At 38.1% G+C, this 22171-nt stretch overlaps 1 protein-coding gene across 1 annotated transcript in view; it reads right to left on the bottom strand.

Moving 5' to 3' along the window:
• Positions 1–200: 200 nt before the first annotated feature.
• The window catches only part of Lnx2 (ligand of numb-protein X 2), a 76624-nt gene continuing 54653 nt past the window's right edge, over positions 201–22171 (bottom strand). The window contains exons 5-10 of the mRNA XM_090342340.1: positions 19788–20162; positions 17167–17307; positions 13255–13432; positions 9061–9292; positions 5151–5309; positions 201–2444 (exon numbers count right to left, since the gene is read on the bottom strand). Coding sequence (XP_090198466.1) covers positions 2309–2444; positions 5151–5309; positions 9061–9292; positions 13255–13432; positions 17167–17307; positions 19788–20162 — 1221 coding nt within the window. The 3' untranslated portion in view covers positions 201–2308. The remainder of the gene's footprint in view (positions 2445–5150; positions 5310–9060; positions 9293–13254; positions 13433–17166; positions 17308–19787; positions 20163–22171) is intronic.

The raw sequence follows: 22171 nt of genomic DNA, 5'->3' as shown, positions 1-22171 counted from the left end.
TGCAAAGGTCCTGGAGGCAAAGCTCACATAGCAAGTGCAAGTTCTAAGTACACGTTCTCTCCCTTCTGAGTGAAGGAAGATGGTGGGTTAGTGATCCCGAGGGTGACTGTAACAACAGTGGTAGCATGCACAAAAATTAGGGAGGGATCTTAGGTTGAATTAATCTGCTGTTCAAGAAAAGAATACTGCTGCTATTTCGGAGAGGATGACATTTATTTCCATCCTGAATGATTATCACAGCATTATTTAAACACATCTGGAAAACCTTGAAATAATTTAAACTGAAGGCACAGAACAAATCAAAACATTTAACTGTTAAGAGCTCAAATGAAAAAAATCCAAATATTTCAACAGTAACAATAAATTATGAACAAGCTTCCATCACCAAATATCATTCTGAATAGTCTTTTTTTCATAAAATCTATAGCTTAAGCTGATTCTAAGACATCCATGATAGAAATAATGCTGAAAAAAATTCTTCCAAAATACTGAGATCATCAGGTTCAATTTAAGTATTTTATCTATTACAAAGTAATGGTTACAGTATTTGTTGATGGATGGACACTCCCCTGAAGAAAAGACACATTCTTATAAACTGCTTAAAAAAAATCACAAAGTTGGTTACAAAATTGTTATTTGGGGAGCAGGAAGAAAACTGTTCTTTGTCAATTAGAATATCAAAGTACTTCAGTATCAAACTGCTTCAAGAGCCAATCACCATGTAACAGTAATATACTGTATGGAACATTCACTATATCCTGGCTCCATGCTCACAGTATAGTGCAGCAAAAAGGTTGAACAAGTCAGAAGCAATTAATGTTGTCAGTTCTTATTTACTCCAAAGACATATGCTTTATTTAAAACTCATTATAAAACTAACTGGAATAATCAGAGGACATGCTACAATATACAATGAACTCCCAAAACTTGGCTGCTAAGTTTGAAAATGAAGTGGTCATGCTTTTATAATATACTGTAGTATTTTGAAATACATTCTGATTAATACTACCACTTATTACAGAGGTCACTTGTAAAATTAGCTCAGATTCTGAACTAGGTTTCTAAAAGAAACTTTTTCAAGTATCCATAATATTAATAAAGTAAGAACATTTTTTTTCTCTTATTCACTTCCTTAAGTGCCCTCCAAAGGACAACTTAGTTCAATAAAGGACAATTTTCAAAAAACTTTTCAAAAAATATGAAATAGTCTCGTGACCAAGAATGAATCCAAAGGTATTAACATCTAAAACCTACTATTTCAGATTAAAAAACAAAACAAAACAAAAAATAGCTTTTCCATCTCTTATTTGAAACAAGTTCTTAAGAAACAAAGTTTTAGAAACTAGTCTTCTAAAACACTTAAAAAGGATCCTATTTGAATAAAATAAAAAGGTCTCTTCTACTTATCTATGATATATGTGGGTTTAATAGCAATCTGGTTTTTATCATCTATATTAATTGCATAAATCACAAAAAATTTCAGACAATATTGCTTATAGATATAATACAATACAAATGCTAGAAATAATTTTTATAGCAAAAATGCCTTCAGAATATTCCTATGTAGCAAAACATTCTTTTGGAAATGAATCCGAAGTGTTTTGGACTGTTGCCGTAAATGCAGCTTTACCCTCCAGCTTTAGCTGTAATTACCTCAAGCTCCTCTGTGCCTGGGTAACAACATCATCTATTTTTTTCCTATTTTAATAACAGCACATTATTTTTTTTGAAAAAGACCTCTTTAGTGGTGTCAGATTTATATCTTCATTATCTATGAGTACTGAGAGATTAAAGTAGAAGTAAAATAAACCAGAAAATCACTTTATAGGTAGTATAAAGTTTTGAAATGTTGGCACCAATGAAAAATGAGCAACATGATACATCCAAACTTATGATGTATTCTTTGAGGAGTTGTTTGTGGCAATGGCAGTAAGGACTATTGCCAGTGGCTGCTCTGACATGCGTCTCAGGGAATATATAACTTAATGATTTAGTCACTAGAAACCAAGAGCCACCACTTACTATAACCCAACCGGTTCAGTCACAGTTTGGGCAGCCTCACTCATGACTGCAGGTACTCTCAAAGTGTAACCACACCAGGGTTAGTGGAAAGATGTTTTTGGGCTAACAGAAATATACCTCTTTAAGAGACTAAATAAACATAAAAGAATGACTTTAGTGGTTTTTGACTCCACGTCTATCAGCTGTGCCAGGGGCTCCTAATAAACAGAAACACAATGATAGCAAAGGTGTTTCTTTCAAAAACCTAAAATGGAAGAAACAAGAATAGAAACCAGTTTCATAAATGCTATACAAGGCTGCCAGGCCAGCAAATGACTGTGAGGGTGACTTTGTTCCTCTGTTCCTTCAGCATGGGGACGAGGGCAGAGTGGCTCATGCCCACAGTCGAGAGACCGTTTACAGCTACAATCATGTCTCCACATCTGCACAAAGACAAACAGAAAGAGAAGTGAATGTTTCTGTTGTAATAGCATTACAGACATTATCCAAACTGTTAGCATTTGAACTGCAATTTTACTTCCTGGTTAACTGTCACCAGGGTATATTATCTACTTTGGGAAATACCTGGAAAAAGTTTCAAGCCTATGTTGGCTCTCCCTTGCTAATCAAGAAAACTCTGATGCTAACTCCTCGGATAACTGGTGGGGGAATTTCAAAGACATAAAGTAACTTTCACATTAGCTTAAGAAAGATATAATTAGGATAATTAATCTGTTCTATCTCTGAAATACCAAACAATGCACCTGGAAGGGGTTGGCTATCATTCTGACGGCAAGCTTCTCCAGTCCTTCAGAGTTCACACATTTGGGGTTCAATTAAAACTGAGACTAAGATCTACGCTTCCTCTTCCTTCAGCTCTTAATACTCATCCTCTAAGTGGAGTTAGCAAAGTGGATGATGAGTCTGAGTACCTTCCTAGCCTGGTAACTTTCCATAACAGGACTTCTAGTCTTCATAACACGACTGAATATGCAAATTAATAAACTGAGGCCTAGCTGGTAATTTAGCTAATTGAACAATTCATTTTCTTCATCTTAAAATGGTCTTATAAGATAGAGACTGTGGAAGTGGCGCTGTGGCTCAAGTGGTAGTGTGCTTCAGCACAAAGAGGCTCAGGAATAGTACCCAGGCTCTGAGTTTAAGTCCCAGGGCCAGGAAGAGGAGTGGGAGCAGGGGGGAGAAAAATAGGTCTGGTCTGGAGCACACTTCTCCTAATCACACACACACACTGTTTGGCGGGGTGGTGGTAGTGGCAGTGTTCGGGATTGAATTCAGGGTCTCATGCTTATTGGGCACATGCTCTACCATTTGAGTCTAGTCCCTTCTGTACTGGTTATTTTTGAAGTAGGGTCTTACTTTATGCCTAGCCCAGCATGGACTATAATCCTCCTCCTTGTACTTTTCTGTGTCATCAGAGATTACAGACAGGTATATGCCACCATGACCAGCCATTGGCTGTGGTTGGGTCTTGAGAAATTAGTTTTGCTGGCACTGGACTCAAGCTATGATTGTACATCTTTGCCTCCCAAGTAGCCAGGATTATCTACTGGAGCCACCAGGCCCAGCAGTATTGTTTGGACATTACTTTCTCTCAGCCAACAGTGTAAATATCCCACTAGAGCCACATTCTACCCAGCATACCTACATCCACACTCAATTTGTTTTTTCTTTCTTTCTTTTTTTTTGCTGGTTCTGAGCTTCAATACATTTACTTTCAAAGAACTAGTTCATCTACCAAAAATTAGGCACTAAGAATTTACCATCAACTACTTCCTATCTGTTGCTTATAACTTCTCTTTGGTCTTCCAGTACTAATCTTTGAAAAAGAAGGGTCTGTTGCCTGGCTAAGTGAGTGCCTGCTGCCCAGGGAGAGGTGACAGACAGCACAGGAGTTGGAAGCTAGAGCTCTAAAGACACAGTTCTGGTTGAGTGCCAGTAACCAGCTTTAGTTATTTAGCCATGGCCAAGTTTCTTAAGCTTTTCTAAGACTTGTCTTGCTGTGAAACAGGAATAATAACACACCTCATAAAGTTGTTAAAAAGATTAAATAGAAGCCAGGCGCAGTGGCTTATGCCTGTAATACTAACTACTAGAAGGCTGAGATCTGAGGATCACAGTTCAAAGCAAGCCCGGGCACTAAAGAATGTGAGACTCTTATCTCCAATTAACCACTAGAAAACTGGAATTGGCGTTGTGGCTCAAAGGGTAGGGCAGTAGCCTTCAGTGAAGAGCTCAGGGACAGTGCCCAGGCCCAGAGTTCAAGCGCTAGGACTGACCAAAAAAAAAAAAAAAGATTAAATAGGGTGACACTGTCCAAAAAAGAAATGCACTTATTAACTGACTTAGGTAACTATAATCCCTACGTACAATACCTTTATAGTAAGAAAACAAGGGGGAAAAGGATTAGATAATGTATGCATAGCCTTTAGTACTTGCCTGACATACTGTAAACCACTGTACATAGATGCAGCAAACACTGATTACATTTATGTACAAGGCACTGCTATGGCTGCTAGAGATGTAATGATATATGAAACAAGCCCTCCCCCCACCCCCCACGGACCTTGCATAAACACAATGTTAGGTAGAGATGTGTACAGTGGAGGCAAAGAATGTCCTACTGGCAGTACTGAGATGTGAGCAGTTGGGTGGAAGAACTGATCAGAAGAGGCTATCAGTTACAATGTGCCCAAGCCAATGGCTTAAGCCTTAGCAAGGTCATTAGGTTGAAAAGTAAGGAACAAAGTGGTGAAGGTAAGGCTTCAGGCTAGATCAGGGGCTGGCATATGTTTTCTGTAGAGATCCGATGGTAAGTGTTTTTGGCTGTGTGAACCACACATACAGTCTGTCATGAAAACTAGTCTTCCACTGTAGTTTGGAAGCATTCATGGGGTACATAAAGGAACGAGTGTGGTGGCTGCTATAAAACTTCATTTGTTGTTTGAGACATTCTTGTGCTGTGTCCCAGGCTGGCTTGAAACTCAAGTCATCCTGACTCAGCCTCCTCAATACTGGGGCTAGAGCTGAGTGGCACCCACTTGGAAATTTATTAGACAGCAGGCTGGATTGGGTGTTGATCCCTGGATTAGACAGTGAACAAATACACCGTGAAGGAGAAGGAGACTCACTTTAGCCTTCCGTCGTAGTAGGCAGGCGTTCCCAGAACAATGGTTTTGATGAAGAAAGGCTGATTGGTGTGATTCTCTTCATATCCACCAACAATACTAAAGCCCCAGCTTCCCAAATAGCTTCTTCGTAGCACTATATCATGGCAGCTGTGGAGGGCACTGTGAAAAATCACAAATACAAAGTCACGGGAACGGTTTCATAGCCTGTTCACCTTTGCCATAGTGTCACAACATGGTGTATTTGCCATTTCTGGAAAAAAAACAACAACAAACAAACCTATTTCATTTGCTATTCACTTTTTTGGTGCTAAGGATTGAACTCAGGGCCTAAGAGCATGCTAGGTAAATGCTGTATCACTGAGCTACATTCCACCCTGACAAACATTTTGACAATCTCATTTTCTAGTATAGATGCAGTTCTAAGTATACTCAGTTTCTCCAGCTTTCTGATATACATGTGTGCAGGAAGGAAGCTTAAACAAGCTATACCTCAGAAATGTTTATAGAAGATTATGTCCTAATATTCACTCACAGCATTGTCAACATTCTCATTCTTATTTTCGATAATCATCTATGTCTATAAGAGTAGGTACACAGTGTATGAAAGAGTCCTAAAATTGTGGTACCACCACGACCAGTAGAGTAGCTTCTGCGCAGCTTAGTCTTAGAGGGCTGGGGATGCAGCTCACACTAGCACACATAGGCCCCAGGATTGATCCCCAGCAGAGAGAGAAAAAGACCAAAAAAAAAAAAAAGTAGATAACTTTCTCTTACTTTGGAAAGTGTATTTTCCAAAGCATGCTTCCCAAAATATGTGACTTTAATTTACAAGAAGAGCTATTTGTTGTTCTTTCTTCCTTCACTTAGTATGGTTTGCTTTAGGGAGATTTTATGACCAAAATAGGAAACTCAAGTCTAGAGAACACTAATATAAACAACATTTTTTTTTTTCTTTTCATGGACTGTGAGATGCTACAGTTGAAATTCTGCCCAGAAAGGGAGAAATTTTTCTTTTTTTTGGCCAGTCCTGAGGCTTGAACACAGGGCCTGAACGCTGTCCTTCAGCTTTCTCAAGGCCAGAGCTCCACCACTTGAGCCACAGCATCATTCTGGCTTTTTCTGTCTATGTGGTACTGAGGATTTGAACCCAGGTCTTTATGTATGTTAGGCAAGCAATCTACTACTAGACCAAACTCCTGGCCCTGGAAAAATAATTTTATACTTCCACAAAAATATGGATTTAGGAATAAGCAGTAAGTTAATGCTTTAAAACAAACAAATAAACAAACTGGGGCTGGGAGCCCTCATTTTCACTAGTTATTTTTAGGACTGAGTCTCATTTCCTGGATGCCTGCATGCTTGAGCTGTGATCCACCTACTTTCAGGCTTCCTGTCACAGGCGCATGCCACCACATCTAGTTTCCCTTCAGGGAGACAGATTCTTACAGCCTTTTCTGCCTGAATTGGCCTGGCACTATGATTTGCTTAGGATAACATGCAGGCATCACTGCACTCAGCAATAGGTCTTGAAATTTTTTCTGCCTTTGCTGTTCAAGGCAGCCTCCCAAGTAGTTAGGATTGTGGGACTGAGCCATATATTTTCTATTTCAAAGAATACAGTTTTAGGAAACATATAAAATATATATCACAGAAAATACATTTTAGAAGACATTTTAGATAAGGTTTTCTGTTTCCAATTCACTAAAAATGATTTCTTGAAGTTGTTGCAAAGCAATACACTATAGTCAGAACCTGTAGTTTCTTAGTTCATTGATAAGATAGGATGTTTAGAGATGTCGGGGATAGAATGGAGCAAGGTCCCATGTAGTAGCCTGTATCACACAGGAGGCTAAGGAATAATGTGAGTTTGCACGCACCAGAGACCTACATGAATCTACAATACAGGCCTTCGTTGGCAGATATTCTTTCCATGTAGTTTGGTTCAAAAATAGATGTGACTAAAAGGCATATATGTCTTGTATAATGACTTTCTTACTGTGCCTGGCACTCTAGAAAATGCTACAGAAAAAAAGACATGCATGTGTAGACTTCAAGACAAGGCTGACGGAACATATGAGGACAGTTAATGGAAATATCAGTCCCATGGATTTCTCCAAGAGGTTGCTACTTTGCTCCATAATCAGAGGGGCAAAGGCTGATGAACTCACGGGCACTAGGACAGAACAGGAGGCAGGCTGTGCACCCCTATAGGTTCTGTCACCCAAGGTTTGCACAGCCACTCAGAAATCAGGTTGAGAACTGAACACGATAAATGAGGCTCCCTTGGAACTCTCACTCTAGTGGAGTTTAACAACTGTTTAAATCATGTTTACCTTTCACTAGAAAAAAAAAAGTAATCAGATTTGATGCACAGCATAAATGTGTGACAGTTAAATCTTTTATGGGACTGGGAATGTGGCACAGTGGTAGAGTGCTTGCCTAGCATGCATGAAACCCTGGGTTCAATTCCTCAGTACTACATAAATAGAAAAGGCCGGAAATGGTGCTGAGGCTCAAGTTATAGAGTGCTAGCCTTGAGCGAAAGAATCTCAGGGGCAGTGTCCAGGCCCGGAGTTCAAACACCAAGAGTGGCAAAAAAAAAATCTTTTAATAAAAAATTCTTCTTGTAAAAAAATCTTTCACAAGGTACTTAACATGTCTGTAAGACAAGAATGCTGGTATGGTTTTAGGCTTTAGTTGTCAAGTTAGGTAACTAACAAATGAAGTCTAATAATATCTTGCTTTACTTTACCTTTATATGAAAGTGTCATACAAATTGTTATCACAAAATAATTACTAAAATTTATTCCACATAAATCAGGTGGCTCAGAAAGATGTATTATTTTTATGCTCAAGAATCAATAATTTTCTTACTTAAAATGTACAATTGTTTAGTTTTAGCATTTTTATGTATAAATTGATTTAGAAACTGCAATCATGATAATACGAACCCTCCCTATTTCAGTACCAATTAATAACAGCCTAAAACGGTTTCTGGGTTGTAATGCAGCCCAAACATGGTTTTTTTTTTTTTTTTTTTGCAGGTCATGGGCTGGAGCTCAAGGCCTGAGCACTGTCCTTGGACTTTCTCAAGGCTAAAGCTCTACCACTTGAGCCTCAGCACCAGTTCCGGCTTTTTTCTATGTATGTGGTATTGAGGAATCAAACCCGGGTCTTCATGCATGCTAGGCAAGCACTACCACTAGGCCAAACTCCTGCCCCCCCCCCTTTTTTAAAGTACATGCACATGAAGTTCAAACACAGAGCAGAATGAATGTTGGTGGCTGCTTTACTAGGTGACTAGAACATCCAATCTAATGGCAAGTCCACTTAAGAGCCTTAGTACAAATGGGAAGAAATACTTTCTTAATTTTAGCAAACAAACAGTTTTGGCTTTTTAAAAATTTCTTTTTCTTTTCTTTTCTGCATTTTTTTAAAGCTAGTTCTTATAATTAAATGACTTTCTTAAATGCCATTGGAGGAAAAAAAAAAACCCACGATTTTTTCCCTTTCTTTTTATTTCCCTGGTCCTGGGGGTTGAACTCAGGGTCTGGGTATCCCTGAGCTTCTTGGTGAACAAGGCTAGCACTCTATCACTTGAATCACACAGAGCCACTTCTGGCTTTTTCTGGGTAGTTTTTTAGAGAAGGAGTCTCAGGGGCTTTCCTGACCAGGCTGTCTGAATTATGACCCTCAGATCTCAGTCTCCTGAGTTGCTAGGATTACAACAAGTGTGAGCCACTGTACCTGGCTGAAAAATCACCATTAAAAAAAAAGAATTGGATTTAATGGTGGTACTTCATCTAAAGTCTTTCATCCTCTACTGGGTATGTGAACTAAATATATTATACACAGCTAGAGACTGCAAATATGATTTTTCCAAAAAGCAACAAAAAAAATGGATCAGTACCTTGGGAGCCCAAGCCACATGACCCATGATGGTGACCAGCTGGCATCGTACTCATTCTCACTGAAAACGTTTGGCTGCTCTTCTGAGGTTTGAGTTGCCTCCTCCACAACCTGGACTTCCAATGCTTTGAGGGCGACAGCTGGGGAAGCAGCACTGGCTTTCAGCATAGCCACTGCTTCACTGTGACTGAGATTGGTCAAATCAATACCATTGATATTCAGCAATACATCACCTGTTCCGATAAAGAAATCAGAAATATAATCACTTGGCTGACAAGTGATTATTTCCCTATAAATCTGTAAACAAATCAACAAAGTTTAGCTCTGATTATTCAGATAAACCACTATTTTTTATTTCTTTATAATTTTTATAATAACAATAAGTCTAAATCACACAAAACATTCCAAAACATTCAAAATTCAGAATAATGTTATAATCCAGAAGTGTGGTTTGAGGCATGTTGATAAAGGTGGACACTCAGATCACTAGCCTGAGTTGAGAATAGGCCCCGGGCACATTCATTTTTCTTGTTCAAGCTTCAGAGTTCTTTCCAATTCAATAATGATGTGAACCTCATTTATTCCTGGAAATAGATTCTATATTTATACAAATGTATACATAAAGGCAGACTAGCATAGTTCACTCAGGGCAAACATAACAGAATATGTACAGAGAAACAACTTTGGGCCACACAATAAAATGAGATTTGTGATTTAAAAAGCTTCCTTTACCACAGGGAGGAAAAAAAAAGTGTGTATTGCTCTCCCAAGTAATATAATGAAGGAGAGTGAGGGTTAGATAAAAGGTTAGAAAAGGATTAAGAAAAAATAGGAATTAGACAATGTACTACAAAATCTACAGAAAAACCATTTCTCCCTGTTTATCATCCATTTTTAAAATTATTGAAGGGAAAGATTCTTATTGTGGAAAGCTTAAAGTACTAAAAAAAAAAACCCCAAGAAACTAAAATTATTCCCAATTTTGTACATAGACAAAGAACTTTTTTTTTTTTTGTTGGTAGTGGGACTTGAACTCTGGGCCTGGGTGCTGTCCCTGAGCTCTTCAGCTCAAGGCTACCTACCCTTTGAGTCACAGTGCCACTTCCATTTTTCTGATGATTAACTGGAGGTAAGAGTCTGATGGACTTTTTATTGCCCAGACTGGCTTTGAACTGAGATCCTCAGTTTCCTGGAATAGCTAGGATTACAGGTGTGAGCCAGTGTACCTAACCTCAAAGAACTTTTTAAAAATAAAATGTAGACCTACTGATATATTACTCACACATCATTCAATTCACTCTTAAAAATATACAGTTTTATGGAGGTTTTATCACAGATTTTTTGCAATGTGAGATCAATAAATTTTTAGAACATTTTAATCACTCTTTCAAAAATCACTATACCCAGGGTTTTAGAGAGCAGGTACATTCCTTTCCCTCTCTACTAACAACTACCACCACCTCCTCTACCTCCTCCTCCTTCTTCTTGCCAGTCATGGGGCTTGAACTCAGGGCCTGGGCACTGGCCTTCCCACTTTTTTTCAAGGCTAGTGCTCTACCACTAAGTCACAGCACCACTTCTGACTTTTTCTATGTATGTGGTACTGAAGAATTCAATCCAGGGCTTTGTGCATGGTAGGCAAGCATTGAACCACTTAGGCTATGCTCCCAGGCCCCTAATCTACTTTCTGTCTCTACAGGTTTACTAGCTTTGAGCACTTCATAGAAATGGTTTATTTCACTTAGCATGTTATACAAAGTATTACTTATACAGTTTACAACTAAATAGTTCACTGTATGAATAGACCATATTTGTCTGATTCATTTATTTGCTGGTGAAGGTTTCAATGATAGCTACTTTTTTTTCTTAGCAACTTTGGTACTGCTACTGCAAACACTAAAGTACAGGTTTTTATTTGACCTGTGTTTACTTCTCTAGGAGCAGAATCACTGGGTTATATGGTTTAATTCTTCTAGAAACTGACAAACTATTTACTGAAACAGTGACATTATTGCATATTTCTATCAGAATCCTACTTTCTCGTTAACATTTGTTATAGTCGGTCTTTTTTTTTTTTTTTTTTGCCAGTCCTGGGCTTGAGCTCAGGGCCTGAGCACAGTCCTTGGACTTTCTCAAGGCTAGAGCTCTACCACTTGAGCCTCAGCACCACTTCTGGCTTTTTTCTATGTATGTGGTCCCGAGGAGTTGAACCCGGGTCTTCGTGCATGCTAGGCAAGCACTTTAACCACTAGGCCAAACTCCCGGCCCATCGTCGGTCTTTTTATGGGCACTCTAGAGTGGGGGGTGGTATCTCCCTATAATTTAGATTTGTATCTCTCTAATTATCAATGACATTGAAAGCCTTCTCAGTGATTTTCTGCAATTGGTTTCATTTGGAGAAATATCTAAACTGAGTTATCTGTGGGTTTTACTTAGCCATAAGAGTTCCTTTAAGGGCCTGAAGTTTAGCCTAGTGATAGAGTACTTGCCTAGCATGCATAAAGACCCAGACTTGATTCCTTGGTACCACATCCATAGAAAAAAAGATGGGGGGCTGGGAGTTTGGCCTAGTGGTAGAGTGCTTGCCTAGCATGCACGAAGGCCCAGGTTCGATTCCTGGTACTGGTGCTGAGGCTCAAGTGGTAGAGCTCTATCCTCGAGAAAGTCCAAGGACAGTGCTCAGGCCCTGAGCTCAAACCCAGGACTGGCAAAAAAAATATAAAAAAAAAAAAATGAAAAAAAGGTGGTGCTGTGGCTCAAGTGGTAGTGGTAGAGCTCCAGCCTTGAGAAAACCCAAGGACAGTGCTCAGGCCTGAGTTCAAGAATAGGACTGGCCAAAAAAAAAAAAAAAAAAAAAAAGAGTTCTTTTAATTTTAGATACCAGATAGACCGTTATATGATTTGCAAATATTTTTTTATGCTTTTTTGGTGATGTCTTTTTCAAGATAAGCATTTTCAATTTTCATAAAGTACACTTTACATCTATATACATTTTATTGCTTGTATTTTCAGTGTAATATTTAGTTTAAGAAATCTTTGCCTAATTAAAGGTTATGAGAATTTATACCTGTATTTTCTTATAAGATGTTTAGCCTCTTATATTTTTGTCTTGAAGCCATTATGGTATGAGGTATGAGTCTAACTTTTTCCTGGGAAAAGCAACTTTTAATGCTCAATTTTCCTTTTTATAAGAACAGACGAAGTCAATAAATACTATTTTTATCATAGTAACAATATCTCATTGTAGCCTTCCCACCTACTGAGAAGGAATGCAGAATTGCAAGTGAGTTTACTCCTAAAGTTAATTTTGTTCTTTATTTCCTCTCATAGTCCCACTCTACAGACACTTTATTTTAATCAACATTTGCATTTTAGTGAGTTGGGTGGGTCTTTAGAGTATCTGTCACAATGCTGAAAGCCTAAGTGTCTCAGGGGATCTCTTTCAAGATAAAAACAAGTCAACAGTGTGAATAACTGTTAGCAAATTCCAGAACTACCATCAAGCCTCAGCTATTTTTTCCTTTATCTTGTACACTTTCCTAGCCTTTTACAGAGACATTATACATTTATATGCTAGGGTCATTTAACATTTAAAAAGCTTAAAAAGTCATGTTCAAAAAAAAAAAAGGCATGTTCAGGCTGTGCACCCATGGCTTATTCCTATAATTCCAGCTACTCAGGAGGCTGAGATCTGAGGATTGCAATTCAGTCAGCCCAGGGCAAGTTCTGTGAGACTCTTATCTACAATCAACCCCCAAAATGCTGTAAGTAAATCTGTGGTTCAACTAGGAGAGCAGTAGGTAGCCTTGAACAAAAGTTCAAGGGTAGTGCCCAAGTCCTGAGCCCTGAGTTCAAGCCCCAGCACTGGCACAGATAGACATAGACATACACAAATTATGTTTAGTAGGAAACTTTGTACATGTTCTATTTTAATTTAATTTTACTTGCTGCTCTGAGGGCCTGAACTAAGGGGCGGGAGATGTCCCTGAGCTTTTGTGCCCAAAGCTAGTGTTCTATACTTAACCATAGCTCCACTTGTGGCTTTTTGTACTTTCAGACTTTTCCTCCCCTGGTCTGGCTTTCAACTGGGATCCTCGTATCTCATCTTGAGTAGCTAGGATTATAGTCACGAGTCACAGGTGCCTTTAAAAAGTGTTTATTTCAGGGATAAGAAATGGTGGAAATGTTCTCTTACCTCTCTTGATCCTGCCATCTCGTGCAAGACAGCCATGGGGTGGCACACTGGTCACGAAGATGGGCAGCTCACCACTCTTACTTCCTCTGCCTCCAGCAACAGTCATTCCAAGAGACTCATGTGGCTCCTTCTTTATAGTAATATGTTTTTCTTGGCATGTAACACACTGAGTTAGATCCTAAAATATGACAGAAAACAAGTAGATAATGAATAATATAGAGCTTAAGCTAAGGTGGTGATCAATATGGCCTCTATAAAATGAATTTCTTTTTACACCTTAATGACCAAACAGTTCTTAATAGGTATACTGTGTATCAATGTTCAACTTTGAACTACTGTATTTTTCATATAAGCATGCAATCAAAACAACCTCAGCATTCTTGCCATATGGAAAGTCAAGGTCAAAGCTAAAATAAACATACCGTTTTTATCTTGAGTATCAAGATACAATCAGTTCCATAAAAGTAATGCTTTTAAGGAGCAACATTCTGAAGACAATTAATTTTATTTCTATTTTCTACGATTCTTTGAAAGAAAAGTTGACAGAATTGTACAAAAGTAAAGTATGAACTAATTAACTGTGCTGACTGCCAGAAAAGAAGCTACAGCCAGGCCAGGAGTCTGGCCTACTGGCGGAGTGCTTGTTGAGCAGGCATGAAGCCCTGGGTTCAATTCCTTGGTACCGCATACAGGGAAAAAGCCAGAAGTGGTGCTGTGGCTCAAGTGGTAGATCGTGAGTCGTTTACACAGAGAGGCTCAGAGACTATAGAGTGCTCCACCATACAGCATGAAGACTTTTATGAAAAGCTAAAGGATATTAAATACCCAAAGTTTTGTAAAAGCTATTGACAGGAAACTAAATTCCCAACAAACTAGTGAGTGCAGATAAAAATGACTTTCAATGACATTTGTTACTCTGACTTGATACTGTGACACTCCAGAAAGAAAAAAAAAATTGAAACATCTGTTTCCTTTGGATTTAGAATTCAGTGACAAATAGAGTATACATAAACCATATCAATAATTAACGTGTATTAGTGCCAGCATGTGCAAAGCTAACAGCCTACATGCATGATTTCACTTAATGATCATAGCAGTGCTAAAAAAGTAAACACTATTACTGGCTCATTTTACAGATGACAAAACAAGCTCAGAGAGCATGAGTATCCTGTAAACTTAAACATGAAAATAATACACCTACCTTTTGTGCATATACATATTGTGTATGCACATGTACAGACTGTACTGTGGACACATGTACCCCATGAGTATTATCCCATTCAGTATAGAAGTAGAAGCTAGCAGTTTCAAAGGCTTTAGCACTTATAGGAATTATATTTACAGAATTACAACAATGCCTTCAATGACATTAGTTTAAAAAGCTGACATGTCCTTAACTGTTAGTAAGGGTATTTACTAAATCTCTGGAGTGGGCCATGGAATTCCAAGCCTCGGTGTCTCTTCTAGACCTAAAATCCATGTCCACTTGAAATTTTATCAAATGCTTTTTGTGTAAGAGTAGCAAAGTACTCCTGAAAATGTTCTAACCCTATACACTTGACAACATCTTAGGCAGTTTTGTATCTAAAGCTATGACATTTTTAATAAAATTGGAGAAACATGTTTGTCCAAGACAACTCAGAGACATTCAGCCTTGAGTGAATATTTAGGCAGGTTTCACCCTTAGTTAAGGAAGGTTTTATTACTCTTGTTGCTAGAATTATATGTAATTTTCCCCTAGGAACAAATCAAACTTCAAAAATTATACTCAATATTCTTCGAGGAACTTTCTCAGGGTTCTCTCAATGGTTGCCCAGTTGTTTTGGCAAGTTTTCATGTTTGTTTTTTCTGGGAGATCTTTGTCTTATATCAGGATTTGATAGAACAAACATAGTCGGTTAGTAATAAGCAACTAAAGTAACATACTATATTTCCATGTGGTTGTTCTAGCCAGAACATTTAGAATAACAACAAATTTGAGAATGTTCTTTCTAAAACATTGCCATCTAAGATAAAAGAAGGTTAAGAATTAGCAAAGTTATGACAGAAATAAAGACAGTACCAAATCAATCAGCTTTCAAATGAAACAGTTTTTATATGAATGTTAGAAGATTAAGAATACTTTTAAAATTGCCTTAAAACTCTAATGCCATCAAATCTTCCTCAAATTACTGCAGAATTCAATGACAAGCTTCAACTTTTGCCACATATTACAATTGCATGTGTATGTGTGCAAAGCAAAGACTAGCTATATGAAACGACTTATCAAAATTCCTTTCCAAAACAGTAATTCCTTCTACATAATCATCATTACAAAGGCATAATTATAGGTTTCCTTCATATAATTTGGCCTTTGTTCAGAAGTGAGAACAAACGTTTGCGGTTATAATTTTCTCTGAAGTGTTAACTAAACCATAAGTCAATGAAGACATCTGTACTTAGCTTGGAAAAACTAAAAAACTCAATAGGCCAACAACACTTGTCTTTCAGCAATACTTTCTAGTGTCAGTGGCAGATTCTGAAGGGAATCATTCTCTCAAATGTTGAACTAAAATTTAAAAGCTACATTAGCAAATAGGAACTTTCTATAGATTTTAAGCAGACCCCAAAGTAGGTCTTTGTTTGGTTAAATACTTTAATTTTACTTGAAAACATTGACTTTGGCAGCCCATATTTACCTTGCATTTTCAGATTTGGGTTGAGACTCACATAATTGTTTAGAAATTCCTACCCTAATGGAAGTTGAGTTCAAACTTAAATGAGGTAGGCCAGCAGTATAGAGTGCTTGCCCAGCACGCCTGAAGCACTGGGTTCGATTCTTCAGTACCACATACACAGAAAAAGTCTGAAGCGGTGCTGTGGCTCAAGTGGTAGAGCACTAGCCTTAAGAAAGTTCAAGTCTCACAAGCTGGCTTCAAATAGCAATCCTCAGACCTCTGCTTCCTGAGTAGCTAGGATTACAGATGTGAGCTATTGGGGCCTGTCTTTGAGATCTTTTCAGAAATGTATACTATTAGACCTCACTCCAGATGAACAAAACCTTGTTCCATATTGAGATGTCCTAGATGATTGTGTTCAATTTTGAGAAGCACTCAACTCTACATAAATGTAAATATTCAGAAAGGAAATGACTTCCTGGGGTCTTTTATAGTTACTGTGAGAGTTTAAAAGGAAAACACAATAAAAATGAAATGCTTGGTAGTGAAAAAAAGAAAAGTTCAAGGACAGTGCCTAGGTCCTGAGTTCAAGCCCAGAACTGGCCAAAAAAAAAAAAAATTACAAGTAGTAAATGATATACTGAACTTTAGCTGTGGAACACAATTGACATAGTGTCCAAATTCTCAGCTAAATGATACCAATGACTGCTGAAGTTCAGGAAGCAGATGGGATATCAGTCATCTCAGGTAATATTTACCTAAGCTGCAACATAAATACACAAGCTATACTGTGCCCATCAAAATGTATGACTCCTGTTAAGTGATGCCTCCAGTAATGCCTAACTGCTAAATATAGGCTTGTCAATAACGTTTTCATGTGTCTCTTCAATCATATACCCAATGTTTGACATTCAGAGATAAATCCTACTTATAGGTAGCAATATAACAGATTTTTCTGGAAGATTATCAACTTTTTGTCAATTGCTAGACAAAGAATTCCTTCCTATGAAAAATTAACTATAGAAACTAAAGGACTGAGTAAGTGAAGTCACCCTGTAAAAGATAAAGCATATTTCATATTCTGAATACTTATATTCACCTGTCCAACAGCATGATAATGCATATTTAAATCTTAAAAAAAAACAGAAATCTTTACATTTAGCTATGAGTACCATGTAGAAAGTCTTGGTTTACATTTTATCAGCTTGCAGCAATGATCCTTAGAGAGTGACAAACTCTTTTCTTAAATACTCACCTTATGTGAACTTGGTCTGCTGTGGGAGGGCGGCTGTGGGTGGTGCTGGCTGCTATTATGAGTTGCTGCTTCTCGGGTGGAGCTGCCAGGCTGGGGTTTCACTGGCCTTGCAATAGTTAAGCTCACCCTCTCTCCACTGGCCTGGAGAAAACACACATGTATAACCACCTGTTATGAACGATGTTTGTCATTTTAAAGATCTCATGCAGGGTAATTTTCTATGCACTTCTCAGTCACTGTACTGGGCCTCACCTGTGAGTGACTGCACCTGTTGGTGAGGAGGAAGGAAGTTCTTGGGCTAATAAACTCAAAATTCTATGAAACACACACACACACACACACACACACACACGTCCTTAAGTGGTAAGATATTTTAGAGGTCCATGATTATCATTTGAAATTTAGAGGTCAGTTACCTATCTTATTTGTAAATCAAGTCACATGTTAATATTTAAAATTAATTAACTTTTTTTTGCCATTCCTGGGCTTGAGCTCAGGGCCTGAGCACTGTCCTTGGACTTTCTCAAGGCTAGAACTCCACAACTTGAGCCTCAGCACCACTTCTGGCTTGTTTCTATGTATGTGGTACCGAGGAATCGAACCCGGGTATTCGTGCATACTAGGCAAGCACTTTACCAGTAAGCCAAACTCCCGGCCCCTAAAATTAATTAACTTTTAAAAGTTACTTTGTCCTTATTTTAGAAGTACAGCTCAGACTTACTTGGTGTTTATGTTTACTCTTGGTCATGACAATTCTCAATTTATTATTATTCCTATGAGAAAAGATGACAGTCTGCTTTCAGGAAATAGGGTAGAGAGTGGAAACTTCCTATGATTAAAGCCAACAATGTTAAGAAATAATTTCATTTCTAACTCTCAAATTGAAAAACGCATGATAATGTTAGAATCCTTCTATAAGTCACTTGCATTTAAAGCATTTTATTAAACTACTTTCAGAGAACTTCTTCAAAAAAATAACTGAAGGAAAGTTGGGTGCTGGTGGTTCATACCTGTAATCCTAGCTACTCAGGAGGCTAAGGATAGCAGTTCAAAGCAAGCCCAGGTACAAAAGTCTATGAGACTCTTAACTCAATTAACCACCAGAAAACCGGAAGTGGTATTGTGGCTCAAGCGCTAGCCTTGAACTGAAAAACTCAGGGATAATGCCTAGGCCCAGAGTTCAAGCCCCACGACTGACCAAAACAAAAAAATTTAGCCTGATGCTGGTGGTTCACATTTGTAATGCTAGCTACTTGGGAAGCTAAGACCTGGCAGACTTAAGTTCAAAGTCAGCTTGAGCAGAAATATCCACTAGACTCAATCTTCAGAACAGCCAACAAAAACAGGGCTAGAGGTGTAGATCAAGTGGTAAAGTACCAGCCAAACAAGAAGATTCGACAGAGAAGCCCTAAATTCAAACCCTCAAACCTTAGTGCCAGCAGAAAAATTGAGAAAATTTAAATACTGAGAAATAATATGGCCAGTCTATCCCTAGCTTATTGATTTTACTTCTCACTGCATATTAAATCTGACCCTTCTATTAAAAAAAACAAAAACAAATTTGTAACACTACTACTGGCTTTCTTCATCCTCTTCTTTATTTTCCCCATTCTCCTCCCCCAGAAAGGGGAAAGAGGTAGTTTTCTGTAGGGTAGCAGCTGATTCTGGTTTGGGGGGAATTTAAAAGTATACAATATTTTTAAAACTTAAACTCTATAAAATAGGACCAGTACCAGACTCACTCCCTATTGCAATACATTAAGACTTGGAATTTCTTATAGTCTTATATTTTCCTTGTTATTTGATTCCATGTACCAAAAAATTTTTCACTACCACCCTGATGCTTGCTCTCCTTTAAAGGATTTTGCTGTGATTATTTCAAGTATTTCTATTTCACTTTATCACGGTAGGAAATGCCCCTATCATTAAATGCCATGGCATGTGGCAGAACCTGTAGATCTTCTTGGAGTAAGTTTCCACATAAGCTGTCTTTATGTTCTTCCTGAAAACATGTCTAGCCTTCCTCACTCCACAGAGATACTGTGAGGACAAATTTTATGATATGTACCAAATACTTTGAATTCCTTAAAAATAAAAAAAAAACCTCACTAGTTTATGAGTTCTTTTTTTTGTGGGGGGGTGAGATCTAGGCTGGCTTTGTACTCTTAGTGTTCAAGTGATCTTCCTACTTTGGCCTGCCTCAGAAGAGACAAGTTATTAATAAAATAACCTGGGCCCACCGGGGATAAGATTTTCTGAAAGAAGTTAAGAGACCGGGAAACTCATAATGACAGTCACAGTTCCCTGAGCTTTACTATCATTCTTTAAAAATGTGGCCACCACTCTCTGTTCTATCCGGTTGACCAGATGAGTTCCAAGATCAAAATGAGTAAGAAGCTACGGAGCCTACAATGTATCCACAGCCAAGGTAAAAGTCCACAGGAATAAAGTGTTTAGATAAACTTTTACCTATAAGAAGCTATACTAGTTTGGGTTTTGAGGAATTTAGATAACCATGTCAGATTTTCTAATGAAGTATCTGAAGTCCCCAGAATTCTGCCACGTGCTAATAGAAACCAACACTGCTGTGTGGACTTAAAGGTTCAGAGTCTGGCGTTTACCTGAATGATCTGGGCAGCAAGCTCTGGAGTCCCATGTTTCAGGTCGTGCCCATTGATGGCCAGCACCCGGTCGTTGCTACTGAGTCTGCCGTCTTGGGCTGCCAGCCCCCCTTCTAGTAGATCAAGAATAAAAACACCTGACTCGTCTGTCCTTCGGACTAATTTAATACCGAGCTGTTCAGCAGAGTCCCGTTTGTGAAGAACCACCTGGAAAACCTCTTCCCTTGCAGTGCTGCCATTCTGGTCAGAATGGTTGTAGGCTCGGCTGCCGAAGCGCCTCTCCCGCAGCACTGTCAGATGTAGTGTGGTGCAAGGCTGGGAAAGGACAGCTCTGGCATAGTTATGAGACACATTGCTGATATCATAGTTGTTGACCTAGGGGAAATTAAAAAAAAGATCAAGATCCATATATGACAATTCTCTCATTTCCCTAACTTGTAGAAATGTGCTGGTCACAGTTCCAAAGGAAATCCTTGTTGAGAAAATGCTATACAATCAGCATTTACAAAGAAAAATAAGTATTTACAAGGTGTTTTAAAATGTAGTTAGCAGCACAGGTTTTGATGATAGTCTGGAATTAAAAGTCTCAGTTCTGTTATTTAGTGATAACCTGAGGCAAATCACAGAACATGAGCTTAATTTGTGTGTTTCCTCATCTGTGAAATGTGTACCATCTGCTTCAAAGGCTCAGCATGAACCTTAGTTGTATATCAGCAGAAGGCAAGCACTAATCAAATACCACTTCTAATGGAACAGAAACTCAAAATTCTTCTGGATTACAGTTGTTTTTCCTAACAAAATACTCCTAATCTTTGGAAAATAAATGGAGACTACCTTAATTTGATATTCACATATCCTTTACTTATTAAACTCCACAACTTTAAAGTAATTATAGTGATGGATCCTTGGACATGTAACATTATTTAGAAAATATATCCAGCTTCGGTTATTCAACAAAAAGATGAATATAATTCCTAGATTTATTACAATATGAGTTCTCTGAATCAGTTTGAGATGATAACAACATTCTGTGAACATACAAAATGGGACAGGCTCTGGGTTAGGTAAAAGGATTTTATTAGAAACCTTTTAATCTCTTCCACACCAATTCATGCTGAAGTCTTCATATGGTTTTGTTGAGATTTATAGTTTGTTTTGTTTTGCATCCTTGTTTTCTGGGATTGGCAGTTTTGAAACTAACTTGAAATTTTGATTTTGGACTACCAATGCCCTATTTTAAAATTCAGTGATCAAACTGATAAGTTGTCACACACAAACTTGCTGTTCTCCCATGTTTGTTTGTAGTAGCCACTCAAGATTTTGATAGAAGGGCCAGCTAATTCAGGATCAAGACCAGAACTTTGAGGTAGCTTCATAAGTCGGGTCATCATTCTGGTTGCTCAGATAAAAGTTGCCTATCACTCCATTCAGAGTGCTCCATCTTACCTTCAATCACAAAAGATTTTACTAAATGTCTGCTATACTTTCCAGCTACATACAAACTCCTATTTTCTTTGCAGAATAGGTTGAGGAGTATCTTACAACTTGAAAAGACTTAGCTTCTGTAACTGAAGTTCAGAGAAAGCAGGGACCAAAGTAAATGCCATCTGTAGATTTGGAAAAGATAGCATATGCACAGTAAAGTCTATCATATTTTTGGGCTAAATGTTTTATTAAAAATGTGATCAATACTGACCACAAGATTAAAATCTGACAGAAACTAAATTATTAGTTCTGATCAACTAAAACTACCTATGTCCTAAAACATACTACTTTTAATCAATTTCAACCTGAAAAAAGGTGCCCTGAAATAGCCATAGAGTCCAAGCCAAGAAAGTCTGGCAAGCCCTGTGCCCATGTGAAGCACTGTGCCCAGTCACATGTTAGACTGAAAATATGTCCCAGGAGAAATTATAAATAAAGGTGATCTGCATATAAAATCAGTATATATAATTCAATATAGCAATTTTCTAAGGTTTTTTTGGGTGGTGGTACTGGTACTAGAACTTAAGGCCTCATGCTTGCTAGATGTGACTAATCTTTATTTTAGTTTTTTACTTTTTAAAGTTGTAACTTATCTTTATTTTAGTTTCTACTTTTTTTTTTTGTGGGTCATAGGGCTTGAACTTGGTCTAGGCGCTATCCCTGAGCTCTTTAGCTCAAGGCTACTGCCCTACTTTTGAACCAAGCACTTCCCATTTTCTAGAGGTAACCTGGAGATAAGAGTCTCAGGTCCTTTTGTGCCTGGGCTGGCTTTGAACCTTGATCCTTAGATCTCAGCCTCCTGAGTAGCTAGGATCACAGGCATGAGCCACCACACCCAGCTAGTTTTTACTTTTTAAAAGTTATTTTTCAGGTACGATCTCCCGATTTTGTCTAGCTCA

Source organism: Megascapheus bottae, chromosome 11 (assembly GCF_031878675.1).
Source record: "Megascapheus bottae isolate mThoBot1 chromosome 11, mThoBot2.hap1, whole genome shotgun sequence".
Lineage (NCBI taxonomy): Eukaryota > Metazoa > Chordata > Mammalia > Rodentia > Geomyidae > Megascapheus > Megascapheus bottae.
Note: the sequence above shows the minus strand (reverse complement) of the source record. Positions and strands in the feature narration are given on the sequence as shown.